Genomic DNA, 27,168 nt, shown 5'->3' with positions numbered 1-27,168 from the left:
ACTACACTTTGATCTTAGCTCAGAGAGCCGAGAAGCGATAAGGTAAAACAATTTCTTACTCTTTATATAGCATGCTTGAACCAATGTTAAATGCGAGTTTTGGTTGTACCGCATGCGCGATGTAGCGGCGAGCCCTAGTATTACGTACCTGACTTTCGGTGTGACAGGTGCATGTAGTGCTGCTATATAGTACAGTTCTGATGCTATTGATAGGTAAGACAACGCATATGTGAGAAATTCATATAAGTTTGATCGCAAATGTATGAAAAATCATGTTTACAAAAAAATTTTTTTTTCGACAGTTTCTGCATTTACCAAACGGGCATGAACTAAAACATGAATGTGGAGTGAAAATACTTCGTTCCAGTTAATAACCTCACATATTTGATGATTCAGTGAAGCTCTGTTCAATTAATTTACTTACTCGTTTTTCCTTAAATGATGGATAAACTTCGGAGAGCCCTTAATGGCAATGAACGATGCGATGAAGAAAGCGGTATTATTACCCAGGTAATTACGTTTAACAATCCGTTTTACAAATTATAATGTAATGTACATATGAATGATTAGTTATTTGCTTTATGGTTACCAAATATTTTATCTTACGAGAGCATATTCCACAATGTGGTTTTCTATCTTCCGTCCTCTCTACTTGCAATGAATTACATTACTTTTTATACTGTGTTAGTTAAGTGCACGTTAGTTAAGTAGTTACCAATAAAGAAACAGTAATGCAATAAAATTCTAATTTACATGAATAATCAGTACATACAAAATAATGTAGAGATATTTGCTAGCAATAAACAATACAAATACTCAGAATTTAGAAAAAAGTGTTTGGTTTAATTGCAAGGCATCGTACGATGGAATTAACAAAACAGAATGTTGATTGTAATTGTGCAAAATGATTAAACTCTGTTGTAATAGAAATTTTATATAATGATGAATACTTGTTAAACTTGATACATTGGAAAAAATATGGTTTTATGAATATATTTTCCTTACATTTCTTTTGCTTGTTGTCCAGGTTAAGGTTACGAGAGCAGTGCAGTAAATAAATATGTATTTTAGATAAAGAAAATATGGAAAAGAAGTATGAAGGAAAAATATTATTGATATGTTATAATAGAGTAATATACACGAGTACATTTTACATTGGAAAATTTCAATTTTTTGGTCTCTTACATCTATTTGCATTTTCTCTAGAAAGTATTTTTATTGCGCTGCAAGATTTGGTAACCCTACCTTGTGTAACAATCTTTCATGTATTATAACAATCTCATTTCATCTGTAAACTAAAGTAATTGCTTTAATTAATGCTCACACGTGGTCGACAATGGAAGGTTGATGCCGATTTTATGGTAAATTATTAAAGAACATTTAAGATATGTTCCACATACTTATAATATCAGTATTATGTGTAATTTTATATATTTAATATATACAATTTCAGTTGTCTCACAAGGAATACTCAATATATTTTTTCATTAACAGGTCATGGATCAATCAACGTTAAGTTGGTCTACCAGGATAAAAGGTTTTGCAATTTGTTTCATCGTAGGCATACTATGCTCATTCCTTGGATCTTTTGCCTTGTTCTTACAGAAAGGTCTTGCTGTATTTGCTGTATTTTATACTTTAGGAAACATTATCTCTTTAGCCAGGTAAAGGTTTTAATTAGAAACAAATATATATATATTACATTATATAATATTTTAATAAAACTATAAAAGATTTAATATATATGAAATATATAATACATATATATTTTTGTATGTTTCAGTACTTGTTTTTTGATGGGTCCACTGAATCAATTGAAGAAGATGTTTGCGGCAACAAGACTAATTGCAACTATATTAGTATTGGTCTCTATTGCTTTAACATTGTTTGCAGCTTTGCATGTAAGTACTTAATATTTTTTGTTATTACTATACCCTTTATAGTAATTAATATATTCTTTTCTATTTTCAGTTGCACAATCCTGGTCTAGCTCTTCTATTTATAATTATTCAGTCGCTAGCTATGACATGGTATTCCCTATCATACATACCATATGCTCGTGATGCTGTCAAAAAGACAGTAGAGTCCTGTATTACGTAATGAAGCACTTATTTTTCTTTTTTCTCATCAAAATTTATTATACAATGTATTATTTCAGTTTTTTGGTTTTGTGATGTTCGAGTCATTTTGTACTAGTTAATTGTTTATACTCTTCTCTATGTGTATGAGAATTTATATTAATTTTAATGTACAATATATTTTACATAACAGCTAAAGTACTGTATATAACAACTGATATATCACTTTGTACGTATAATAAGAATTCACACACACGCACGCACACATATGTATATATATATACAATAATATACGTTTATACGTGTGTGTGTGTGTGTATGAATTCTTATTATAAACATGTAATGCAAAATAATAATAGATTTTATATCGTTGTATCTTCAGCATTTATTGTTTGAGACTTTAATAGACATTCTAAAGTTGTTAAACGCATATACACACTATACTTACAATTTTACTTTATGTCATTGAATATTATCTTTTGCAAACCCATTAAAATTTAATAAATAATTGTATTTAAATCTATAATTCATTTTCTTGTTAAAAAGTTAAAGCAAGACACTAAAACAAAAAGATTACTTAAAGCTACATATTTATACATATAATGAAAACAAGATATCAGGAATTCTTCCATGTGTACACTTAAACAAAACAGTAAAAATATGATTTAAAAGGTACAATTATTATTCCGTCTGAGACTTTCATCGTAGACCCCGCATTAAGGCTCGGTCTACAATGAGTCGTTAGTCCTTATTGTTAGTCAGAAGTCGCAACTATATGTTGATCCTTTTCCTTTCTGGGTGGAAGGATGCTCCCAAGTATTTCTCTTCTCTTTCTATCTTTGCCGAAAGAAAGGAGAAAAAGAGTGCTTGGAAGTATTTGAAGCGACAACTTGACTGCAGCCACAGTCGCGTATTCTACTCATACTTGACCGTGATTGGTCCATTAAGCCTCGTTTACATAGAAGTTGTAACTTCGTAGTCGTAAGAATAGTCAACTATGATTGGACAATTCTTATGTGTCTGACGAAATTGACCAATCACAGTCGACTATTCTTACGACTACGACTTTGCGACTTCTATGTGGACGAGGCTTTGGTCATAAGTGCGCATGCGCTGACAGCTGAGCGTGACGATTATTTGGCTAGACTGAGCTAGACTTGCCTAATGGACGTCGCGTACGTCGCGTACATCGACAGTGAACACACTGCTTGTTGAGAAGATATGTGATTAGCAATATAGGAGCTATGGGAGTACATATGATTAAATTCTATCTTTTTCTCAACATCTAGTAAACAACAAAGATAGAATGACTCTTGCTTCCTTTCTTTTTCATTAAATACAACGGTTGATCGAAGTACGCAATCTATGTGTTTCATATCTATGATATCCATGTGCATATCGACCGCGAAGCACGTAATACACATACACAGTTCTCGTTTGCTTTGCGTGATATTACGAAGTTTCGGAGGTAAGTTGTCAAAAGCGACTGTTTATTTTTATTATGTTGTATAGTTTATATGGCACACAAAGTGAAGCGAATATATACAAATTCTGCAATATTTCAGATAGTTAGAAGTTTTAACTGACTACTTGTACGTGGTGAACAAGCGAGATGTCAACATCCGAGCCATTAGCGATAGTGCAATCGAAATTTGTGTCGGGCGAGACCGTTGTAACTGTATCCTTTTCTCAACTCAATGAACAATAGATACACCGTCATTTCGATCGACAACAATTTACTATTGATTGAAGGCTTTAGATATGTTGAATTATAAATCACTTTACTGTATTGCGACTCGATATCGCGAATAACATATATTTTTGCAATGCCTTAACTATATTAATCTCAGGCTACAGAAGCATCATTAATACAAGGCTGGATACAATCTTCAAGATATATTGCTCTCATTTACAAAGGTACAACCCATGCTTTAGCAATCTTTCTAACTTCAAGAACGCCGCCGCAGGTATACAGCGATCTTACTCTGGAAGGAATATTGCCTATTGATCAGGATTTTAAATGTAGTATAGGTATCTTTCAAGACTTTTCTGTGTATTATATATTCTATACAGTAAAACCTTGATTTAACTGACTGATTAATGGAAAGAACATCCATTAAGTCGAAGGAGGCCATTTTTTTAACATCGTTATATTTTTCTAATTTGAACATTTATATTTTAATACAGTTTAATACAGTATTGTAAAATTTTCAATTGGCTCTAATTTTGATGCCATATTTACATGTTAGTTTACATATTTTCATTTTTTTATCACTTAATGCCATTTTGAATTGTAAAATTACTTAATAAGTAAAGATTTAAAACTTAAAATCACAGAAACGCTCCGTACACAGCCTGCATGTTATATCGAGGTAAATTGAGTTTACCCAAAATAAATGCAATGTGAAGTGTACACGATAGATATTTTTATTTATGCGTTACATCCGAAATTTTATATTATGAGCCATTAAATCAAAGTTTTACTGTATATGTATATTAATTACTAATTATAATCATATATATTAATTTAAAAACTATATAGTTGTACGACTACAGGATATTACGTGACATATAAACTGAAGAAGCATACTTCTAATATAAGTTGACATAGAAAATGTCCTAACAATAGAAACGAGAATAGAAAGTATTCAATTATTGGTTTCATATTTTTTTATATATGATTATTGATACGTAATTATTTATACATTACATTCTGCATATATTATATGTAAGGGAAAAAAATTGTTCAAATTATTAATTTCAGCAGTTTTGCAATAATTAAATTTGAAGGTTTAAAAATACTTACATTATATAGTTTTCCACACAAATTACAATTATTTAATTTTAAGGTTGCAATTTTTAACTCGAGTAATATATTTTTCTATATAAAAGTGTGTTCTCTATTACACGTGTATTTAATAATACTAAATTGAAAACTACAGCTTATTGCAGTTTGTTTCTTTCAAATAAGTATCTCTGAATAAACATTCTTTAATCAGAAATTTGTTCCTTTGTTTTTTTTAACTAAAGATACTAATGGAGAAGCACAAGATGGCCTTGATATATACATGAATATTACATCGAGGAAACTTCGTTTGATATTTGAAATGAAACTTGGAGAAGCAACCAGTTCCTTAGTATCAGAAATATTCCGAGCGATAGAAGGTACGTGCGCATATGCATTCGATACATGTGTAATTTTCATATAGAAGTAGGTGATATTTATAGAAGACGTTTAAAAAAAATAATTATGATTTTAGTGTATCAGACGGCTAAGAGTCCAGCGGCAGAATTTTCATGGATCGAAAAGCTAACAAAAAGTACAAGAAACTTAACTACCAGTGGTAAAGAGATGCAGGATGCTGTCGATTCTGTAAGTTATATAAGTATTAAGTACAATAGTAGTAGTAATAATAATAAATGTTATGAAAACAAAGTAGGAGTGACAAAACTTGTTTTAGTAAAAGTTTACCTTTTACAGTTGCTCAATTTAGAGAATCAAGAGTTGGCAATACCAAGACAAAGTATCGCCTCGTATATGGGTAGATCGCCAGTAGCAGCAAGAGAATCAGTAGTACGATATCAAATGGCCTGTAAAGAAGATGATTATACATACAGTAAAACATTTCGGTTTGTTGTTCAACATTATTACTGTGCATCCCAAATCTTTTTATTTCATTATCACGATCGTTCATGTGACATGATTATTATTAATAATTATAGTATACTTACTTGCACGTGGAATGTAAATGGACAATCCCCAAATGGCATTAAATTAGATCAGTGGTTAAGCATGGATGAAATGCCACCAGATATATATGCTATTGGATTCCAAGAATTAGATTTGAGCAAAGAAGCATTTCTATTTCACGAAACTCCCAAAGAAGAAGAATGGAGGTGTGTCATTTGTGTCGAATCTGAAAAAAAAAAAATGTTAGTACAGAGTTATGACATTGTGTAACGTAAAACTTTTGTTAATAGGCAAATTATAGTCAATTCACTTCATCCTGGAGGGATTTATACACAAGTCGCTCTTGTTAGATTAGTAGGCATAATGCTGTTGGTATATGCGCTCGAGACTCATGTGCCATTTATCGAGAATGTATGTACTGACACAGTAGGAACAGGAATTATGGGAAAGTTGGTGAGTATCTAAAACTCAAAACTTTACCAATTTTCTTTCTTTTTCTGGTTCTACAGGAAGGTCCTCTACCTTTCAGTTATTTGACTTGCTTACTCTATAATCGTATATCAAGGTACTTGTGCCTTTAGTGCATGTAATTAGCAATAAAATTAAGTGTTTTACAAAGTTAAAATCTGTTGGCATAGTTTCAATGAATTATTTTATTATGAATTACTTATTATATACAATAATATCTACATCAACATAATATATAATTCTAACAGACGGCTAATTGTTAATCTTACATTTTAACATCTGTAAATTCTTGTAGGGCAATAAAGGTGGTGTTGCAGTGAGTTGCTGCATTCATAATACATCCATTTGCTTTGTTAACGCTCATTTAGCTGCACATTGCGAGGAATTTGAACGACGCAACCAGGATTATGCTGATATTTGTGCGAGATTATCTTTTACAAAATATGTGCCACCTAAAAGTTTCAAAGATCATGAGTAAGTAAAATTTCTATGATACATTACACTGTTTATTAGTATTTATCATAGATACCCTTTGAGTACAAACGAAACGAAACGCGGTGCAAACGGGTACACTGTGGTGTAAACATTTTATATTTTTTAAAGTTAGGTGCTTTGTTTCACATCTGTCTCTTTCCTCCGAGCTACAAATATTATTGATTTTATTGATAAAAAGTTTTTTTAATAATAATTACATCGATAGATAGATTGATAGAAAGAATTCTGTACACTTTCAACAATTTCTTTAGTAAAATATTTGTATTAAGTTGTATCATATTTCACAAACTCACAAATTTTAATCTAGTAGAGAAGCGTTTTTGGACTCGTATTTATATGACTTTTATATTTTTACTGTAAATATAAGTGCTATTAATGTTTGGCCATTTATTTCTGAAACATGTATGTATGTATTGAATATGTACATATGTATATATGTATAGTCAGATTTATTGGCTGGGAGATTTAAATTATCGGATAACGGATATGGATGCCGCAGCAGCTAAGCAGTACATTTCAGAGGGCAATTACGGCCCCGTCCTAGCATTGGACCAACTTGGACACCAACGCAAGGCAGGACGTGTATTTCAAGGATTTCAGGAGGCTGAGATCGACTTTAAACCCACATACAAATATGATCCAGGTACCGACAACTGGGATTCAAGGTATCCTGAAAATTATATTAAATTTCCAAAATGCAACCTACATTTATCAAGTAAAATTTAATATCATATTTTTATATAATTTTTATATTCACATTCGACGATATATAGTGAGAAATGCAGAGCTCCAGCTTGGTGTGATCGAGTATTGTGGAAGGGAGATATGATTAAATCAGTTAACTATAAAAGTTATTCAGAACTAAAAATATCTGATCACAAGCCGGTCAGCGCAAGTTTTGATTCTCAGGTAAGTACGAAAATGTACGAGAGAGGGAATATATATAGATATTTCTTATTCTGTTTTATTAATTATATATTTTCACTTAAAAGAAATAACATATATTATTCCACATTTTTTATCACATAATTTTCCAAAACAGATACGAATTATAGATACGGCTAAGTATCGTAAAATCCACGAGGAAGTTATGAAAAAACTAGATAAATTGGAGAATGAATTTTTACCTCAAGTGATGGTTGACACTACAGATATTATTTTTGACATTTTAAGATTTCTCGAGCCTAGTAGTAAGGAGCTTATTATCGCTAACACAGGCCAGGTAAAGAATAAATTATTTAATTCATGCCAAGTTATGATATGTTTACACACAAAGAGAGGAAAAAGGAGAAAATATAATCTTTTTATCTTATTTTATATAACATATAATCTTTTATCTTTTATATTTTACAAATTAGGTACCAGTGCAATTTGAATTTATAAAGAAGTTAGATGATACAAGCTACTGCAAGGATTGGTTGCATATAGAGCCTTATACAGGCTTCATAAAGCCAGGTATACATTTATATTTTTTCATACGTATTTGTTAAGGTTCCTGGATACTCGCCATAGTCTTGTTGAGATGTGACATCAGAGGCGAGAAATGACACGCTGAGAATTCTTACATGTCATTTTTAAATAAGAAAGTATTTGGATGAAAAACACTTTAGTTCAATGTAACACATTTATAAAACTATCTTTTTCCCTTAACAATTATCTTTTCTCTTAAGGTCAGGCATCATATTAAGCTTCGTATCACATTTATTTTACAACTATATAAGGGAAAAGATCGTTTTCAACAAAAAAAAGAAGTTTTTGATTTTTAAAAATATTTTTTTATTTTAAAATGGCACACGAGAATTCTCAGCGTGTCATTTTTTACTTCTGATGTTGTATTGCAACATGGCTATAACAAGTATCCGGAAGCTTTAAATATCTGTTTCTATGTTAATATATTTATAATTATGTATTTTTTCTTACGTCTAGGTGAAAAATGCGACATTAAACTAGAAGTGTACATAGACAAGAAAACTGCATGTAAATTAAATTCCGGTGAAGACAAGTTATATGATATTTTAGTATTGCATCTTGAGGGAGGCAAAGATATTTTCATTACTGTAACAGGTATATTATATGCTTGTAATAATAACCCAGATAGCCAGTATGCTCAAGCAATGTACGGTAATAAAATACCAGCAACTGCTCTAGCTCTTCGCTAGGAATACGAATTCAATGTTTGATTTAAGTACAGCTAGCATAATGTTAACATATTATCATAGTTAAGTGCACAGCTAAAGAGAGAACCCATCAAATGGGCATATTGTTAACAAAGAGTTAGCATACATTATTTTCAATTTTCTAACAGATATAAACATGTTATATCTATTACATCTGACCAAGCACATAATGGCATAATGTTTGGATCATGCAAATGTATCATTTCCGACATCAAATGCTAGAAAACAACAGCACAATAGACAACATAGATGAAAGCAATTCGTGCTCGTACTGGCTATCTGGAAATAATAATAGATAATAGAACTATGGCTTATTTATCTTTACAGCTTTGCTAGTGTGGAAATAATTATACGAATTAATGACTCTTTTTTTTCAGGCACTTATGAGAGGAGTTGTTTTGGCTCTTCTGTGGAAGCACTAGTTCACATATCAGTTCCAATAAGGGAAATCCCTGTTGGACGACTAATGGAATTGGTAAATATCTAAAAATTGATAGGTATAAAATTTTATTATTCTAAAAGTTTCTCTCAGCAATCTAATCTGCATCTTAAATTTGATTTAAAATGCAGGAGAATAATAAAAATCTCACGCAAGAACCATATCCGGTACCAAAAGAGATATGGCATTTAGTAGACAGGCTATATCGACATGGTCTTAAAACCCCAGGGCTTTTCGAAACGCCAGGTCTTCATAGTGAGATAGTAGCTATTCGCGATTGGCTAGATAAATGCAGTCAAGATCCAATGCGTATCCTTTTGATAGTTTAAAAAGTACAATACATATATGCACGCACGCACACACGCATGTAATATATATGTGTATATGTGTGTTATTTATACACATAGTAATACATATATTAATTACATATTGTTCCTTGACAGTAATGTTTCTTGTTACATACAGCTGGTGGTGTACATTCAGTAGCAGAAGCACTATTACTGCTCTTAGAATCTACTGCTGAACCCTTGATACCATATAATCTACATAATGTTTGTCTATCTGCGGCAACCAATTATTTACAATGCAAACAAGTAACTCAAATTGGAAATTGGTTTTTATTATATATCATATTTTTTTTATACATTTAAATTCAGATTATATTTTTCTCATTTACAGATCGTAATGCAACTACCAGAAACTAGAAGAACAGTCTTTCTCTATATCAGCTCGTTTTTGCAAGAGTTGTTAAGTCATACACAGGATAACGAACTCGACGCTAAGACGCTTGGTAAATTTTTTTTATTCATATCACACTCATTTCTTGCTCTTAACCTTCTGAGAACAGGTGAGAACAATACCAAGTAGTTTTGCTTTGAAATTCAACAACCCCAAAAACTTCAAAATCAAGTGTAATTAAAATTTTTTACAATTCGGACTGCCATTGAATCCATCAAGTTTGTAATTAAATCTTTTTAATGGTTTTTATGGACAAAATAATACCAGGACATAGTGTGTACCACACAGTAGAACAATGTCATATTTAAAACACTTGTGGAATCCCCTTAACACAGAATAAAATTTAGTGCTCAAAAACTTCTAGAAATGGTCTCCCATAAGTTAGTGTCTTAGACAATTCCTGTTCTCAAAGAGTTAATTTATTCTTCTGTCACACATTGGCATTAACCAAGGTACTTTAAAAACATTACATTATTTATGTGTGCAGCGACCTTGTTTGGATCAATATTTTTAAGAGATCCGCCAAGAAGCCGGGACGATCGACATCAAAGAAGTCGTGCAACTCAAATTACCTTTGACAAAAAGAAAGCTGCGTTTGTTTATCACTTTTTGGTCAATGATCAAAGTGATTTTATATTGGGTCGATAATGAGCAATTTGAACATTTGAAGACGCGCTAACAACACCACGAATTTTTCACTTTTATCTTTAATAGAAAAAAAAATTAAATTAGTCTTACTACAATTACTATATCACTCTTTTTATGATAATATCAAGATGTATGCTTTTTATTCACCACAAAGCATTATTTTGAAAGCTGCGTAGATATAATTCAGTGAATACCTATCATATAGATGGTTAATGAAATTTTGTATGATTATATTAATTATTTAAAATATTTATTAAATACACGCCATTAGAAATTGTTTAATTGATGAAACTTTTATACTAATTTCCCTAATAGGCTGTTCAATAGATAAATAAGTTTATACTATGTAAATGTAGTTTTAAGAAAATATCATATAGCTTCGAAAAATATGAATAATTATTAAATCTTGTACATAATATTGTCTTCATTTATTTCTTCAATGAAATTTTTTCAGACAAATGTCGCAATTATGGTGAAGTGACAAGATCTACATATAAATATGTTTTCTTTAAAAAAGATACAAACCTAAACCGTAAATAAAATTGTATCAATTTTTCTTTTGGTACAAAAAACATGTACTCAATAATATAATTAATAATAAATTGAAATATTTATATTACGAGAATTCTTGCATCTGGATATACATATATTATCAGAACTTGAGAAATTATATAAGAATAAACATTTGATTTTAACATAAAATGCAAAGACCATTAGTACATAACGATTACTGAAAATTATCAGTATGAATTATGCAACAATCATGTTATGTATGTTATGAATAATTTATTACATTTACATTACATTAGATTACGTTAATTAGTTATTCATTACTTAAATGATAAAAATACTTTCTAACTGTAATATTTCTCTCGTTAAAACTTTGTTTAAATTTATTATATGTATATATAATTTTTGTACAAAAATATCTTTTTTTTTCATTAATGTATCTGGCATTTTTTACCTCTTGTAAAAAGATCATTTTCGACCAGTTAAGGTCCGGCATGAATAAACCTATAAATATATCAATTAAAAGATAAATTAAATCTTAAACTTGACATTGTTTTTACCAATCTTTCTAACGGAAGCTTTTTAGGTTTCCGCGATGATAAAATACCGTAAAATCTGCAAGAACAGTAATCAACATTTTATTAAAAAAGAAAATCACAAAGGAATAAATAATACTGTCTTTTTATATAGAAAATTTATAATACATAGCACATCGCGTAATACATCACCATTATTAATCGTGATCATTGATTCTTATTAATTATCGAAACCGATTTTTTAAAATAACGACCTTAAATAACACACTATAAAGAAATGATTAAATAATATAGTAAGAATATAAAGGAAAACTTGTGACTTAATACATTAATTATATTCTGCATTTAAAAAAAGAAAGAATAAAACATGTTCCGGTCTCATTTTCTTTCTTCCAACAATAGTAGTACAAAGAAAGCTGTATTTGATTATTCCTATTACAAAATACATTTATCAGTTACGAGATTTAACAATGTAATGTAAATATGTATAACTAAATAAATTTGGAAAATTTTGCAGTAACTTTTAGAATTTACATGATCACTATCAAAAGCTTCTTTCTTGAAATTAATGTAATAATGCAAGTTCACGTGTATTTAGAAACATACGAAAGATACGAGACTCAATTATCAAAATAAAATTATTGTGCTTAGCACTTTATAATTTAATTTTTATAATATATATAAAAAAATGGGATCATCGTTTACAATTGAATAATAGATTGTTGCTTTTTATTTTTATTTGTCACACAAATATTGTTGACACTTAGTCGGCTGATTTAATCATTAAAATTTTTATTGTAGGCAGTTATCATTATAAATAAACCTATAATCAAGTCTCGTATAAATTCTTTGATTCATAGTACTTCAGTTCAAATTCAAAGATGTATGTATTCAAAAATTAAATTTATCTATCGGCGGATCCTCCGTCACATTAAATTCAATTTGTCCATCAGCATTCTCATTAACTTTAGAAGTAAGGCTCGCTTCTTCTTCATCCTACAAAAATTAACGTCTTATACATATATCGAAAGAGGAATACAAGTTTCTTTATTGAGTTAATAATACGGTTACCACCGTTCAATGTAGCATAAATAAAATTATAATTTTGTTTATGAAAATCATAATATTAGCCTATTTAGATAAAATATAAAACTATTTGCAAAAACATAGTTTTTGTCTTTGTTAAAGACTATATATATAGTCTTATTTAGATTAAGACTACGTATATATAGTCTTTTATTTGATGAATATGAAGATAAATGTACACAAACCTCTTGAGAGAAAAATGCATCGAGTATTGCCATGGATTTCTGGTAAACTTGCTCATTCTGATGATGTTGAAGAGCTTCTATTTTATCTAATCCTCCAGCTTCTTCAATCATAATAGCAACTTTTTCCACCTGATCTATTCTTTCTGCAGCATTTAAGATATTAGTTAGACCATCTAAGACAATAATGATCACATTCCAGTCCTTTGTCTCCAATAAATTACAAAAAGGTGGCAATACGCCCGCTCCCACTAATTGAGTTAAATGTTGAATCGTTCCTCCTGTTGTCATGTTAGTTATAGCCCATGCAGCTTCCTTTTGTGCCTTATAGTCTCCCTAAAATATATGGATGTATTTAGCTACGAAATTATTTTTCTGGGAAAAATTTGAAACAAATCTTTCATTGATTCTTGCACGTGTGCATAAATGTACTTACAAACTGAAGTACTTCTATCAACGGTGGTAACAGGCCAGCGCTTATCGCACTTTGGATCTGGCTCGTGTTACCAGCCATAACGTTACTGATTGCCCAAGCAGCTTCCTTCACAATATTAACGCGATGATACCGCAATAAGGTAACAAGATGCGTCAATCCTCCCGCGAGAATCACAGCATCCGTTTGAGCATCGTCACCCGTCACTATATTTCCAACTGTACGCAATGCTGGAGTAAGAATAGTTCCTTCCTGGCACGCCAGTAACTGTACGAGTTGCGGTATAATGCCAGTGTCCAATACCGCTTGTATTTTGTCGTTGGATCCATCGGTAATGTAAGAAAGCGCCCAGCAGGTATCAGCTAGAACAAATAGCAGTACAAATATTTCAGATTCAAAATAAATTATGTAATATATAAAGTAGCAATAACCACGATTGCAAAAAAAAACGTTAATATCTTACCAAGCACATCGTGATCCGTATAGCTAAGCAGACGATTAAATATTGGTAGAGCAGGTTTGATATATTCAAACGCCGGAGGTGGATTTTTATTTCGACACAAATTAGATAAGGTCCATACGATGTTGCGCACGAATGATATCTACATATTTCATTATTATTAGAAAACGTTGGAATGTTGTCTCCTTATTGGACAAAAGCATAGTTTAAATGCACTTTCGAAAAAAGATGACGTTACCAGCAAACACGTCATTATTAGCTCATGTTGGGTTTCTTAAAAGAACGTAATGCAATGAAAACGTAAGCATTTTCAACAAAGTCAAATATTCTTAATTCTGATGCTAATAGACCAAGAACAAAAAGAGAGGGAAAGGCCTCAAGAATAAGAAATATTTTATTTCAATGCAAAGACAGTCTGACATTGAGCTTCTTATTTACGCTTTGTCGGTCATTGGCAGCCATCACGGGGCGATAATCAAATAAATACGTTACGTGTTACTTTTGTGCAATTTGTATATTATAAATTAAAAATTGTATTGTCCTTTTTCGTAGAAAATAATTCAATTATCATGAAGAAAACCATCAAGTAAAATACATTTAGTGGCGAATGTGTTAAGTATATTAATGTCTAAACAGGTTTTTTATCGACAATTAGATATCATCATTTTCTCACAATTAAGATAAATATTTGTGTAAAATTCTCACTTATTGCCAATATCAACTACTGTTCACGCAGCTATTGTTAAAATCAGTCGCTTTAAAAAAGCTTTTGTCCAATTGCCATTTGGCTTGCAAATTATGTTCTAGATGAATGGAATTGAAAAATGTTTCCGAGTGTCTACACCGGCAACGTGAAAGCAAGCAAGACGAATGTAGCCAAAAGATTGTCGATTTAATCATGTGAATGTACCATCTCCTCGAGCCTGTTTCAAGATTGACAAATAATCGGTGCGCAATACGCTGAATGGAAAAATATAAATTTACACAAAAAATATTAGGCTATACTCAAAGATCCAGCCCAGTTGAAAATGGCATCTCTCTATTCACTCGTGACATTCATTATAGCGACCGAGTCCCACTTATCGTAGCCAGAAGACAGTTGTTAAATACATCGTTACTTACTGGGGTATCCGGTTTAATTAAATCGAGCAGAATAGGCAGAGCATCATGCGCGAGAACAATATCACGCGCATACGGACCGTCCCCGGCTATGTTTCCCAAGGTCCACACTGCCTGCTCGGCGACAATAGGCGACACAGACTTAAGCAGATTTATTAACTTCGGTACCGCTCCATGTTTCACTACAATCTGCGTTTGCTCGGACGTACCAGAAGCTATGTTGGTCAACACCCAAGCTACTTCAAATTGCAATTGGATACTAGACAGAAGCAATAGCGAAAATGTCACTTACAGATATATAAAAAAAAATTAATCGACAATTTCTTCGGCTTTTATGCATAAACGTACTTGTGTTCGCTGTCCAAGAGTTGGATACAGCGCGGTACTATGCCGCCTTCTATCATATCATTTATAGGTGGGTTCTTCTCTCGACTTAATAATTTTCTGCAGGTCTGAATCGCCAGCAACTGCGACGACTCGTCTGACGAGTTTATGTGTTTCACAATCTCGTTTGTAGAGAGAACGGACGTGGGCGAGGAGGCAGCTTGGTCCGATAAGTCCAGTTCTTGTTGCGGATCGAGATTGCGACGTTTCGACAACTGATCATCTTTCTTGGCTTTCCGTAACTCCACCGATAGCGTGGTTCTTCTTCTTCGTGCCTCCTAAAATACACACATACATGTAGCAATCTATACAAAATAAGTGAAGCATCTAATATATTATTCTGTTTAATAAATTATACGGAAGATCAACATAAAGCACACTAGATATACAAAGTGCATCTTGCATATCATAAAATAAGATTAAAACAGAAATATTGGCTGCTGCGAATGCTCCATTTAAATAACATAAATGAGAAAATAACTCGATTACACTTACTTCGTGTTTGTTATTAAATTTGAAATTTGCCATGCGTCCTTGGCTAGGATTGTCTCGGGAAGGCATTGTGTCGATGTTGTATTCGAACGAACGCCTTTCTGTACTGTCTCGGATTTTCTCGATCTCACTTTAGGCTTCTCCTGCGTAAACGCCAGGATAAGTAAAAATTCGATTCGCATCGAAAAAGTATCGATAAAAATCACGCGGAATATGCGAGAAATAAACTACAAACGAGTACAAGGGAACGCGTCCGTTAGATAACCTTATCGAAATTCAAATTCATTTTTATTCCAAGAAAACTCGGGCATTATTATAACACGATTAAAACATGAAAACGCGATGGTCACGCGACGCTTTTCTTCACTTTATTATCAATTGTTAACCTTCCGAAACAGTTACGCGCAAACACGTATTCAATATTTCTAACGAAAAAGTAAACGGAAAAAGTCTAAAACTCGGCAATTTCATTTCTATGACGTCGGTATAAATCTGTTTTAGGCGTAATATCAATTAGTTGGCAACAATAATTACCTCAAACCGCAGATTCCTCCGTGTACGTTCACATATATTGCGCCCCAACGGCCCAACCACTGATGCCAGGCAGAGTCGGCAGAGAAGCAAGAACGCATGGTGCGAGAGCGTTTACCACATTGCTACAGCGGTGGTGGGGTTAGGAGTGGGGATGTGGCTCTCGCGCCGCGCACCAAGCTACGCGCCCGACGGCTAATGGTTTTGGCATGGGTTTCTAATCAAGTCCGCTAGCATTTTCTTGACTGGGCACATACGCACACGCACGCATACACATTGTGTGTTAAAGCGACGGGTGACATTTCGTTTTAAACTCCGAAGAAAATGCATTCATGCGCAAGTAACTTCCCAGATAGCACAAAGATGAACACAAGTTCACAGAGAATTCATTTTAAAGAAAACATATACAGAATTAGAAAAATGAATATCTGAAGAATTCTCGAAGAATTAGTCTCAATCAGTTCGTCTTGAGGTATTCTTCTGCAGTTCATTATAATGAATACTTCGCCATTCAGTACTGTGAATACTTTAAGAATTTATGAGGAATTATTTGTCATGCGCGAGTATCCGCTACCCAGTTACACAATCCGCTACACAAAATTAATTGCACATAACGTTACGCACACAAAATATTGCACGTACGTGGTAACACGCTGCACAAGAACGTCCGGATAGCCCAGTGAGAAATGATTCGTCGATCGACGTCGAAATGATGTCGAATCGACGTCAATTCGACGGTGTCGATTCGACGTCGATCGACGAATCATTTCTCACTGGGATAACCGCCATCCGGACGTTCTTGTGCAGCGTGTTACCTCGTGCAATATTTTGTGTGCGTAACGTTATGTGCAATTAATTTTGTTGCAATAGTTCTATTGTGAAAAAGAAAGAATCGAACGACGAGAACCGAAACGGAAGCAATCATCCGATTGCCAACGAGCTTCGGCTGAGAGTATCTCACTGTCGAGTGAGAAATTATAATAATGGTGTAATGTTACTGCATATTAGATGTGTGCATACGTTGGGTAAATATTTTGTAATCCTCTTTGTTCTAACACTATTCCCCTTGAATTCATAAAGTTTACATTTATTGAATTCGAGATGAATACTTTAAGAAGTTGTCAGGAAAACGATTTATGGTGCATGTAACTTCCTCTGTCACTCTTATTGTATTCTTCTACGAATTCCTAAAGAATTACAATTCAGAAAAAAAGAAAACTTAAAGAATACTTTGTGAATTCAGTGTGCTATCTGGGTTGTATTAAACGGAGTAATGAACAAATCGAAACCATTGCTCTGATTAGCAATTTATTGCGAGTTGTCACACCTTATAAGTGATTCAATTTTCTTTTACACATACATCGTTTTTATTTATATAAATAATTAATATGTATAAATGTAATACGCACACACTCACAGAAACACACACACACGCACACAGACACACGCACATACACACTCTGTATGGGGAACGTGTGCATGCATATAGTGTGTGTATATCCGCGCGTACGTGCATTGTGTTTTAATGGAAACAGAAAAATATCTTTAAGAAATTTATTTGCATTAAAACAGCTTATATAAAAATATTTGATTTTGGGATACACATCTTATGAGTATGTTTTTTTGTGTATAAAAAGAGATTACGAGGTTCTAAAATTACTCGTTTTTATAATAGATCTATATAATATAAATAGAATGCTAAAACGAAATATGTCATAAATTAATACTATTAAATCCATAAAATGTTTTTCGCAAAACTAAACGATTTTTATATAAGCTGTTTTCACGCAAAATTAATTTATTTTCAAGATATCTGTCTGTTTTTCTCTTTAGACAGGGGATATTCTGTTTATTATATGTATAATGCAATATATAACATTGGTATTAACAATTAACAAACATATTTCAGTTCGGAAAGTCAGTTTTAAAAAACGTTTTTAACGTGTGTCGTGAGATATTTAATAATAAATATTCCGATTATAAATTAATGATAAAATCCTTATTTTATGAGTTAAAACAGAACTAGAGACCTTCGAGCAAAAAGTAGATTGTTTTCGACTTTAATGTCTATTAGCTTAACTCATAGAACTAGATTAATTGAAACTTGCTTATGTTTTATTTTCATAATTTACAGAAAACATTAAAATTATCTCATTAAAATTATTTAGCATTGGTTTGAATTATTACAACCATGAATTGTTCCAACACTAAACAATACAGGAGAACAAAAATCATTTCCCGTAGTTCTCAAGCAATATATAATATAATCGCGTTTACCAAATTGCTCCATCACATGCCATACTTTTGAGAAATTTGCAATTAAGGTTGTTCATATTAAGCGTTTAAAAAACAATTCCTCTCAATTTGATGTTTGAAAGAAGTTACTTTTCGTCGAATAGTGCAATCACTGTAATCAATCATTTTGTCTATTAATAAGTTCTGCTTGCCAATATTGTTTAACTATTGGTACTATATTTGATACAAAATATAGCAATTATCAAACTCCTGCTTGAAGGTGTCTAGAGCCATACGTTCTTTCTTGTAATGAATAAATTTCTCAAGTATCTATCGAAAATAAATTATACAAAGTATCAGCTATAGATTTCGTCGACAGAATGCCAGTTGCTACTTTCATGTTTGTTTCTTTCTGTTTCTAAGGACAGAATGTGCTAATTTAATAGAACGATGGCATGTCAAAACCAAACAGAAATAAAATGTAGCACTTGAGTTATTTAAATAATACATTTTATTTAAATGGTTCGCGAAATCACAATTTCTACTCTGGTTTTACTGGCGATCTGTTGACAGACCATGACCTCGATGCTGATTTGTCGCTCGAATCTATTGGCAAACTGCTAGCATTGCTAACACGCTAACATGTGCTTACTGGACTTACACAATTCTTATAAATATATCGCTATTTTCATCATTGCAACGAAATTTTACCAAGTAACTATTTATCGTAGCGTTGGTCATTTTAGGAAGAAGCTTAAGTACATTTTGGCCTGAGATCAGATGACTAGCATTTTCGATTGTTATTAGCGCCACTGTGACGAACACGTAAACGGTCTTGGCGACGAAGTCGCTTGCCTTTTGTCTGGCGTGCTTTATTGTTTCTTTCTAGACGGGCTTTCTTCAGGTTCTGAGTCGTGCGCTTCTTTAGCACCTGTAAAGACAGAAGGGACAAATATTTAAAAATATTCCATAAGTTTTGTGAAAATTTAGAAACAAAAAGAATAAGCAATTACGTTATTCCGCGACTTCAACATTTGCACGTTTCACGTAAGTAGTTTAAATCTCTAAAAGAAGGATGTATAAAAGTCGTCAATTTTTGTCCTCAGCTGGCAAGTAAAATTTGCATGTTTTTAATAGTTTTCAAGCTGCAAAATCATCCCTTGCACTTCTTTCACATTTTTACGTATGTTCCTTTTATGTTTATGGAAAACTGATTGCACCACGTGATTCTGCAGCTTAAAAATGACAAAAACACATGCAAATTTCACTTGCCAACTGAGGGCAAAAATGGACGACTTTACATCCTCCTTTAAAAACTCTTAAACTTGTGAAAAAATGGACCATATATAGTACATACTAAGAATGTAAAAAATGCGATAGATTTATAACAATAAAAACCTTTTTTAATTGTCCGTTTTTGCGATACATTTGGGATATCATCAATCCTTGTTCTCTCACATCAATATTTGCTCTCTTGTGTATAAAAACCTACTTCAACACTTGAGAATTTAGGAAATTCTTACCTCTTGAGCTCGTTCCTGAGCAGAACGAAGTTGATTTCCGATTCTAGCTCGGTTGTTATTGCTATCAGACGCAGGTAGTTTGTCGCTATAGATGGCTTGCAATTCTGCGACAACTCTGCGCGAGAGTTCATCAATGTTACTTCGGTCTGAACTGCTATCTAAAGATGTGGACATGGTGCACAATGTGGACGTGGAGGACGAGAAATCAGCTGGCGGTGCCGCGGGGATTTCTTGAAGAACATCAGCATTATATAAGACAGTAACATTCTTTTGACTCTCTGTCCATCCGTCCGGTGAGGGAGGTGGAGTGTCCGGTGCAACGGGGGGAGAGGTCATCCCTGACACGACAGAATAGACGGACATGCTAGGATGTTCTATCAGCAAATTTTCCATGGGCGAGGTTGTCACTTTTACGGGCCCTTCTTGCGTGAACACTGCGGGTGGCATTTCATACCACGGCTCCTCCAGCGTACCCTCAACTGAAAGGAAAACAAGGTGAACGCAATGACATAATCTCCTGAAATAATTGGCATGGTATAAAGTTTAAAAATTAAAACACAAAGGTACTAAAGTGGGAACAGAAATTCAAGAATAACACCTGAAACAAAAAGTAGTAAAACACAAAAGAGAAGAATGTTGAATTAATATATTGAAGGTGTATACAAGTTCGGTTATTGTGACAATATCCCCACATGCCTCGGTGATCGAATTAAAAAAGAAGACACCCGTCACGGATTGAGAGAGGACCAGGTACAGATATCCAGGTTCGAATCCTGGCTGAATATTTTTCCCAATTCTTTACAGTAATTGTCAACAGGATGCATATTAGTATAAAAGATTAAATAGTTTATCGATTAAAGTACATGAATTTACTGTTCCAACAAATAGAATTGTGTTTTACGACCGATAAAAAATCGACGCGCAGACTAGGTGCTATTTTTGAAATAAGTATACTAATATTCACACACAATAGATATATTGTGTGAATTTGCTGCGAAAAATCAACTTTGATCGACAACTGGCATTTCCTAACTCATTTACGCTCTCATCAGTCTTCGTTCACTTATTCACTTTAATGTGTCGAATGTGTTTTAATGTATATACTGTATAAGAATTGAAAGAATTGAGCATTTTGAAGAGATTGAGAATATATATGTAATGTCTTAACAAAAAAATTATTTTATGTAACATCCATTAAAAATTACTTAATTGATACAATATAAACTGACTTATAATTTTCATTATGTATAAAAACCACGAGATATATCGTGTAACAGGTAACTGGAAGTATAATATTATATACAACAACACCATATTTGTTTATACTTGACACTACTAATATAAGAAAATATTTTGTAGTTGTCCAATAATCATTAAGTAAATTTCGTATAAAGTAAAAATACAATTATTTTAAATATCATCACATCAAGTGTCTCATCCTATTACAATGAAGAAAATCTCTCATAAAAGACATTTTCTAAATTAACAATAGACTGTTTACATGTTGAAGAAGTAATCCTGATTATATTTTTATCATTCGTGATTATTATTTCAAATTCTCAAATAATCCAGATCCTTATGTAATAAATTTAATGTATATCAGTGTAATATAATGCATTATAATATAATATATTTAATTTAATAATTATAGGTAAAATTTAGTCGTACTATGCAGTTGTTCTCTTGTTCTCTATTCCGTCTAGGTTTCTCTCTTCCCTTCGTACATAGTTACAAATAAATTACTAAATAAACGATAGATTATGTACCAGTTCGGTCAATGAGGATCCATTCATCGTCCTCGACTTCCACTTGCCTGAATCTCCGCATTATCCCCCGAGTTCGAGGATCTTCCTCAAGCGAATCTTGCGTGCCAGAGTAGTTACTTCCGAACAAGTAACCGACAAAGTTGCCCAACATTCTGTTATCGTCCAATGTCTGTAACATATAGAAAATCGCAAATAAATAAATTAGAAATTTAATGCGAAGTAAGTTTGGAAAGATATAATATGTATATATACGTATATTATATAAGAAAATAATTTGTATTTTTAATTAAGGTGGCTCCTGCATAAACCGACTAAAAGTATTTAAAAAATTGGAATTTAAGTATGTTGTAGATTAAGTATATTTATTCGATATTTAATTATCAAACCAATAATCTAAAATTTATTTATAGTTAAAGTTGACGTTTATCACTTATCATTGAGAAATTACTTTATCGATTAATATTTTTCAACGACGCTCGATTCAAAGATGCGATTGCTACGTAATTTACTCCCGATTTACATTCTTAGATATTGAGATTACTCGATTCTAAGATGGATTCCTGGATCCCTGCACTTTGACTTAATTTAACTTTACTCTGCTTCTGTCTTTGTCTCTCTTTTTCTCGTGCGCGCGAGCACACACATACTTACGCACACGCATACATTCGTATACTGTTGTATAATCTCGACGAGTTTACGTGGGCGAGTGAGTGAGGCGATCATGACGACCTTGATCTCGAATATGCTTCTCTCTGGCTAAAAGAGCGGAGAGTTCTCTCTCAACGAGTAATTTTCCTGGCGATAATCACGCGCCAACTGTATAACTATAAGTATCTGAATTGACAAATATATATAAATCTTTCTTTTTTAATCCTAATGTCCTTCTATTCGAGTAGCCAATATCTATAATACAAATTCTCACAACTCCATCAGATTTAGTTCGTTAAAGCTTGCGCGATCTGTAATGTACGTCATTGTACGTACATGTCGGCCAAAAGTTTGTGACTTCTCGACTCTAAAATGGATTCTTGAACCCCTGCTTTATTGACTTCCGACTTCACTCAACTTTACTCTGCTTTTATCTTTGTCTCTATTGTTCTCGCGCGCGTATACGCATACATGTGCACGATGTGCACACACACGCGCACGCACACGCGCACGCATATATTGAAATGTCTATTATACGAGATGAAATCAAATATATATGTATTATAATTTTACGTATTTTTATATATGTTCATTGTTTTATAATAAAATGGAAAATATTAGACACTTTTTAATCAAAACAGCCACACTTACGTTTAATTATTTTATTTATTGATCTTATTAATCTGTTTCTTCAAAGACGGAAAATTCGCCCATTTCTAAAGTAATACAAAGTTTTGGATAAAAGCTTTATGTTTATTTACTGTAGTCCATTTCTTCGAAATTATGCAATGCTATATTAATTATATGACTAATAAATATAATACATATTTACTTTCAAATTAAGAGAAAATATTGAGTGCCTAAGGCATTTTTAAGTAATGTTTCATTTAAATACTTTGATTCTTTGTGTGGTTTCTCAAATTTTTGACCGGCAACTCACTGATATATTTACGCATTTACACAAATAACAGCTTTTAATCGATACAATTCGCGTTGTATTTTTTATTTCAACGAACAGCTTCTTTTAAATCGAAGAAAATTTCTTGGGGAAAGGACTCTTTTACCTAGAGGAAAGCAAAATTACTTCAAGCTCAAGGTCGTGGTCTCCTCGTTCACTTCCTACGAAAGAACGCCAAAATTTTTAACGAAGCTTTCATATTCTAGCAATATAAACGTGATCATTGGTCACTTGAAATGTTATTATCTTAATATATTCGGCAATGTGTCTCACATTTTAAATAAATTTACATATATTCCGTTTAGTGTATAAAAAGACCCCTTCTTTTCGCTTGTAATTCGCGGTTTGATTTCTAGGATATACGAAAAATCATTACGACGAAATGGAATTGCTTCAAGCATTATAATGTGACAAATGTTTAACAACTTGTATTAACAACGGCTTCATTCTTATTTCTCTTTTTTTCAGTTACTACTTTTTACTTGTATTAATTAACAGCTTTATTCTCATTTCTTTCTTATTTCAGTTACTACTTTTTACGCTCGGTACGACTGTTTTCAGATTGATTGCAAGTTCAAACAGGAATAAATTACGCTCGTGATATTCTAGTGTACTAATCCATACACTGAAAAAAAATCTGGTAGATTCAACCGGTCGTCTGTTAGAAAATGGACGAATCAGAATTCCCTTTAGGATTTACCAGATTTGTAGTGAAGTCAAACTTCTGGTTATGAAATGAAAACCATGAAAAAATCTTTCATGGTAAATCCTAAAGGAATTCTGGCAAATCCTAGAGGAATTCTGGTAAATCCTAGAGGAATTCTGGTAAATCCTAGAGGAATTCTGATTCGTCCATTTTCTAGCAGACGACTGGTTGAATCTACCAGATTTTTTTTTCAGTGTATGTTCAAAGAACTAAAAAAAAACCATGAAAACAACCAGACGAAGCGCAAGAGAAGTTGAAAAATGTAAATTGGATTAAAAATAAATTTGAGCGTAGATATAAGTTTGCCGAATTCACGATTGAACGCAGTGACAACTCTAATTTCCCATGTACACCATGGCATTACAAATCGCATTTCCTTAACGATCGTAATTACCGACTTTTATGATAACTACGTCGATGTATGGCTGTCAGAGACGGCGGAATTACAGATTGCATAATTTATCTTTGTCATGACATCATCCTGGCTTATTCCACAATTGGCTGAATGACTTACATCATTCTGAGCTCGAAACTATTCCCCGACTAGCAATGCTAGAATTGCAGGAGATTAAAATGCATCCGATCTTTCTAAAGAGTTAACGTTCGGTCAGTAGCTAACAAACGTCGGAAATAGCGGCCCAAAGACGGATGGTAAAATACAAAAAAAAAACTCAACGTGACATTTCGAAAGAGATATTGTTGTCTTTCTCAAACTTTCCAGAACCTCGTGGAAATTACGGTGCACGATAAAACGACGAGATCCGACAATCGTACGTTTCAAAACGATATCCTTCCCCCTTTGCAAATTGCCCTAATTGACTCGCTTGATAGAAATTAAGAGAACGTTCCTCCGACAAACCGTTTGTCGCGGAATAATTTTTCCTTCTCGGAGCTTTGTCGTTTTCCTCGCACAGATACTTTCGTGGGGTCAGAACAGACAATTGCGCGAAGCCGATGTTAATATCTTATAACAAATTTGGAAACACTTTCGTAATCGCCTCGCTGCACTCCAGTCCATCACTCGCGTTTCAAATGTTCATTTAGTCGTAAACGACTAAAAACACGCACGCGTGTCGCATCGTCGCGCAGCAGCAGCGATCATTATGCGATACGACAAAATAAATAAATTCGCCGTCAGGCCGTCTCGCTGGTGCTTCACTTGCTTTCGGGTGTGAAGACCCCGTTTTCCATTCTTCCCCAAATTTCCCCCTCACTTTCTCGCACCTTAACACTGCAATAGTAGTAGGCTTTGATGAACGAGCCACCGTGCAGCCACAGGAAGAATCACTTTTATCAGAACTCGTCTTATACAGTCTTACAGATCCGACAGCTCTTTTTTCCCCTACGAAATCCTCGAAGCGCGCGCGTCACTCGGCGCCTCAATGACTGGTAATCGGTCAATCAATCACCGGTAACACCGTGACAAATGCGCGTGCGAGAACGGTTGTACAGGTCGAGGCGACGACCATGGAGGAATCGTCGTCCCGCCGCGACGTTTTCGTCAGTCGTGTCAAGCGTAGTGTATCAGCTCCGAGATGCCGTCGTCAACACGAGTGTGGAGAAAGCGACGCTTAACGTTGCAACGACGTAAGAAGAGAGGGGGGGGGGCAGAAAGGGACAAAGAATCGGTGGAACAGTAAAGAGACCCACTCGCCTGAACGGTTTCACGTTTGAGGAGCCGTGGTAGCAACTGCTTGCCGTCAGCTGATTTCGACTGTTGGCTGGCTGGCTGGCTGGCTGGCTGGTTGGCTGGCTGGCTGGCTGGCTGGATGGCTAGCTAGGCGACCCAACGAGTCCGACGGCGAGAGGTCGCGCGGGGGTGAACGGCGGTCGGTGACGGGGACGACGGGACGGAGGGGAAAGATTCTCCGCGGGGGCAGCGGAGGAGAGAGGCGTGTGCGAGGGAGTTGGACGTTGGACGCGGCGCGGCGGAGTGAGGCGGAAACTCGAGTCGGCTCCGCTTCTCGGCGAGGGAACGGCGAGAGGGTGATCTGGCGGGACCGCGGGGGGAGCGAGGGGCGGAGGGGGAATCCCCGCGGAGCAGTGGGGTGGGCGAGGTGAGTCGGCGAGGGCGAGCGCGTAGCGTAGGGAATGAGACAATGTCGTCGGCGCGTGGTGGGGCGCCCCGTTGAGTGACGTCAGGGGCGTATTTAGCGGAGGTGTACTCGGGGCACCGCTGAGTATGGATCCGCGTGGGGTCGATACGTTACGTTAGAATAATCGTTCTCTTCCCCTAGAGGGTGCCCGATCGTTTCGCGATTCGAATCAATGACGAGCATCGTTCTCGCCTCGTTTCTCGGTGTCTGCGTTTATTTTATATTGATAGTGGATTCGGTGACAGTGACGGTTGAACTTTACATTTGTCAAACGTAAATGTGTTCACACTTCCGACACGATTATCTTGCCAAACGTTTCGACGGTCTTCAAGTCCCTCTAATGAATTCTTTCAAATTATTTCGGCAAGTCTATCTCGTGTCTGCTCCCGTGTTGAATTTAATCGTCAGTTTCTTGGAGATTGCGAAATTATCTTGTGATGTAATTAATTGTTTTCGCGGAAAACTTTTTATCTCACCTCTCTCTCTGTCTCTCAGTTAGCCGATGACTCAAAGCACATATCCTAAGAGAGTTATTATAGTTACCGAAAGAAATTCAACTCTCTTCCGTGGATAACTTTAAATAGATTACTTCTTATCTCTATAAATGACTTCTGTTACTGTCGCGTTTATAACATACGTGCAATATGGATTTGACATAACATATACTATGCTTTTCTTTACGATAATTAAACAACTACATCGCATTTCACAAATATACTATAATAAAATCATAAAAGCGAAACGGAAATTGGAAAAGTAATCATTTTAC

General features: G+C 33.9%; 4 protein-coding genes across 12 annotated transcripts; 2 read left to right on the top strand and 2 right to left on the bottom strand.

Annotated features, from left to right (window-relative positions):
* The first annotated feature begins 110 nt into the window (after nucleotides 1-110).
* LOC105567209 (vesicle transport protein SFT2B) lies at nucleotides 111-2,272 on the top strand. Of its 7 annotated transcripts, XM_012021882.1 has the most exons (7): nucleotides 111-213; nucleotides 303-510; nucleotides 1,344-1,361; nucleotides 1,495-1,537; nucleotides 1,606-1,664; nucleotides 1,784-1,901; nucleotides 1,972-2,272. In XM_012021882.1, the coding sequence occupies exons 2-7, from the start codon at nucleotides 439-441 to the stop codon at nucleotides 2,061-2,063; spliced, it is 402 nt and encodes a 133-aa protein (XP_011877272.1). In that variant the 5' UTR covers nucleotides 111-213; nucleotides 303-438; the 3' UTR covers nucleotides 2,064-2,272. The 7 variants fall into 7 exon arrangements, with proteins under 7 accessions (XP_011877272.1, XP_011877273.1, XP_011877268.1 ...); XM_012021883.1 differs by lacking the exon at nucleotides 1,344-1,361; XM_012021878.1 differs by having other exon boundaries at nucleotides 1,495-1,664.
* A 929-nt stretch (nucleotides 2,273-3,201) lies between these two features.
* On the top strand, nucleotides 3,202-11,150 carry LOC105567208 (inositol polyphosphate 5-phosphatase OCRL-1). 2 transcript variants are annotated; one of them, XM_012021877.1, is made up of 19 exons: nucleotides 3,202-3,546; nucleotides 3,648-3,756; nucleotides 3,929-4,109; nucleotides 5,109-5,243; nucleotides 5,339-5,451; nucleotides 5,560-5,708; nucleotides 5,802-5,975; nucleotides 6,060-6,222; nucleotides 6,533-6,711; nucleotides 7,176-7,397; nucleotides 7,506-7,641; nucleotides 7,775-7,954; nucleotides 8,091-8,187; nucleotides 8,659-8,796; nucleotides 9,287-9,384; nucleotides 9,480-9,657; nucleotides 9,814-9,941; nucleotides 10,027-10,138; nucleotides 10,574-11,150. In XM_012021877.1, exons 2-19 carry the CDS (start codon nucleotides 3,691-3,693, stop codon nucleotides 10,732-10,734), a joined length of 2,610 nt encoding a protein of 869 aa, XP_011877267.1. In that variant the 5' UTR covers nucleotides 3,202-3,546; nucleotides 3,648-3,690; the 3' UTR covers nucleotides 10,735-11,150. The 2 variants fall into 2 exon arrangements, with proteins under 2 accessions (XP_011877267.1, XP_011877266.1); XM_012021876.1 differs by having other exon boundaries at nucleotides 3,644-3,756.
* Nucleotides 11,151-11,910: 760 nt separating this feature from the next.
* Nucleotides 11,911-17,144, bottom strand: LOC105567207 (importin subunit alpha). Its single transcript, XM_012021874.1, has 8 exons — nucleotides 16,471-17,144; nucleotides 15,940-16,079; nucleotides 15,409-15,722; nucleotides 15,064-15,319; nucleotides 13,945-14,083; nucleotides 13,485-13,843; nucleotides 13,052-13,384; nucleotides 11,911-12,776 (listed from the first exon to the last, which is right to left on the bottom strand). The coding sequence occupies exons 2-8, from the start codon at nucleotides 16,003-16,005 to the stop codon at nucleotides 12,672-12,674; spliced, it is 1,572 nt and encodes a 523-aa protein (XP_011877264.1). The 5' UTR covers nucleotides 16,006-16,079; nucleotides 16,471-17,144; the 3' UTR covers nucleotides 11,911-12,671.
* Nucleotides 17,145-17,758: 614 nt separating this feature from the next.
* Nucleotides 17,759-26,140, bottom strand: LOC105567202 (tumor protein p53-inducible nuclear protein 2). Of its 2 annotated transcripts, none has more exons than XM_012021867.1 (4): nucleotides 25,958-26,140; nucleotides 21,992-22,160; nucleotides 20,226-20,704; nucleotides 17,759-19,633 (listed from the first exon to the last, which is right to left on the bottom strand). In XM_012021867.1, exons 2-4 carry the CDS (start codon nucleotides 22,140-22,142, stop codon nucleotides 19,487-19,489), a joined length of 777 nt encoding a protein of 258 aa, XP_011877257.1. In that variant the 5' UTR covers nucleotides 22,143-22,160; nucleotides 25,958-26,140; the 3' UTR covers nucleotides 17,759-19,486. The 2 variants fall into 2 exon arrangements, with proteins under 2 accessions (XP_011877257.1, XP_011877258.1); XM_012021868.1 differs by lacking the exon at nucleotides 25,958-26,140 and adding an exon at nucleotides 25,528-25,618.
* Nucleotides 26,141-27,168: the final 1,028 nt, after the last annotated feature.

This window comes from Vollenhovia emeryi, unplaced genomic scaffold (assembly GCF_000949405.1).
Source record: "Vollenhovia emeryi isolate VEMERY1.0 unplaced genomic scaffold, V.emery_V1.0 DF939140.1, whole genome shotgun sequence".
Lineage (NCBI taxonomy): Eukaryota > Metazoa > Arthropoda > Insecta > Hymenoptera > Formicidae > Vollenhovia > Vollenhovia emeryi.
The sequence above is the reverse complement of the archived record's forward strand: the minus strand, read 5'-3'. Positions and strand labels throughout refer to the sequence as shown.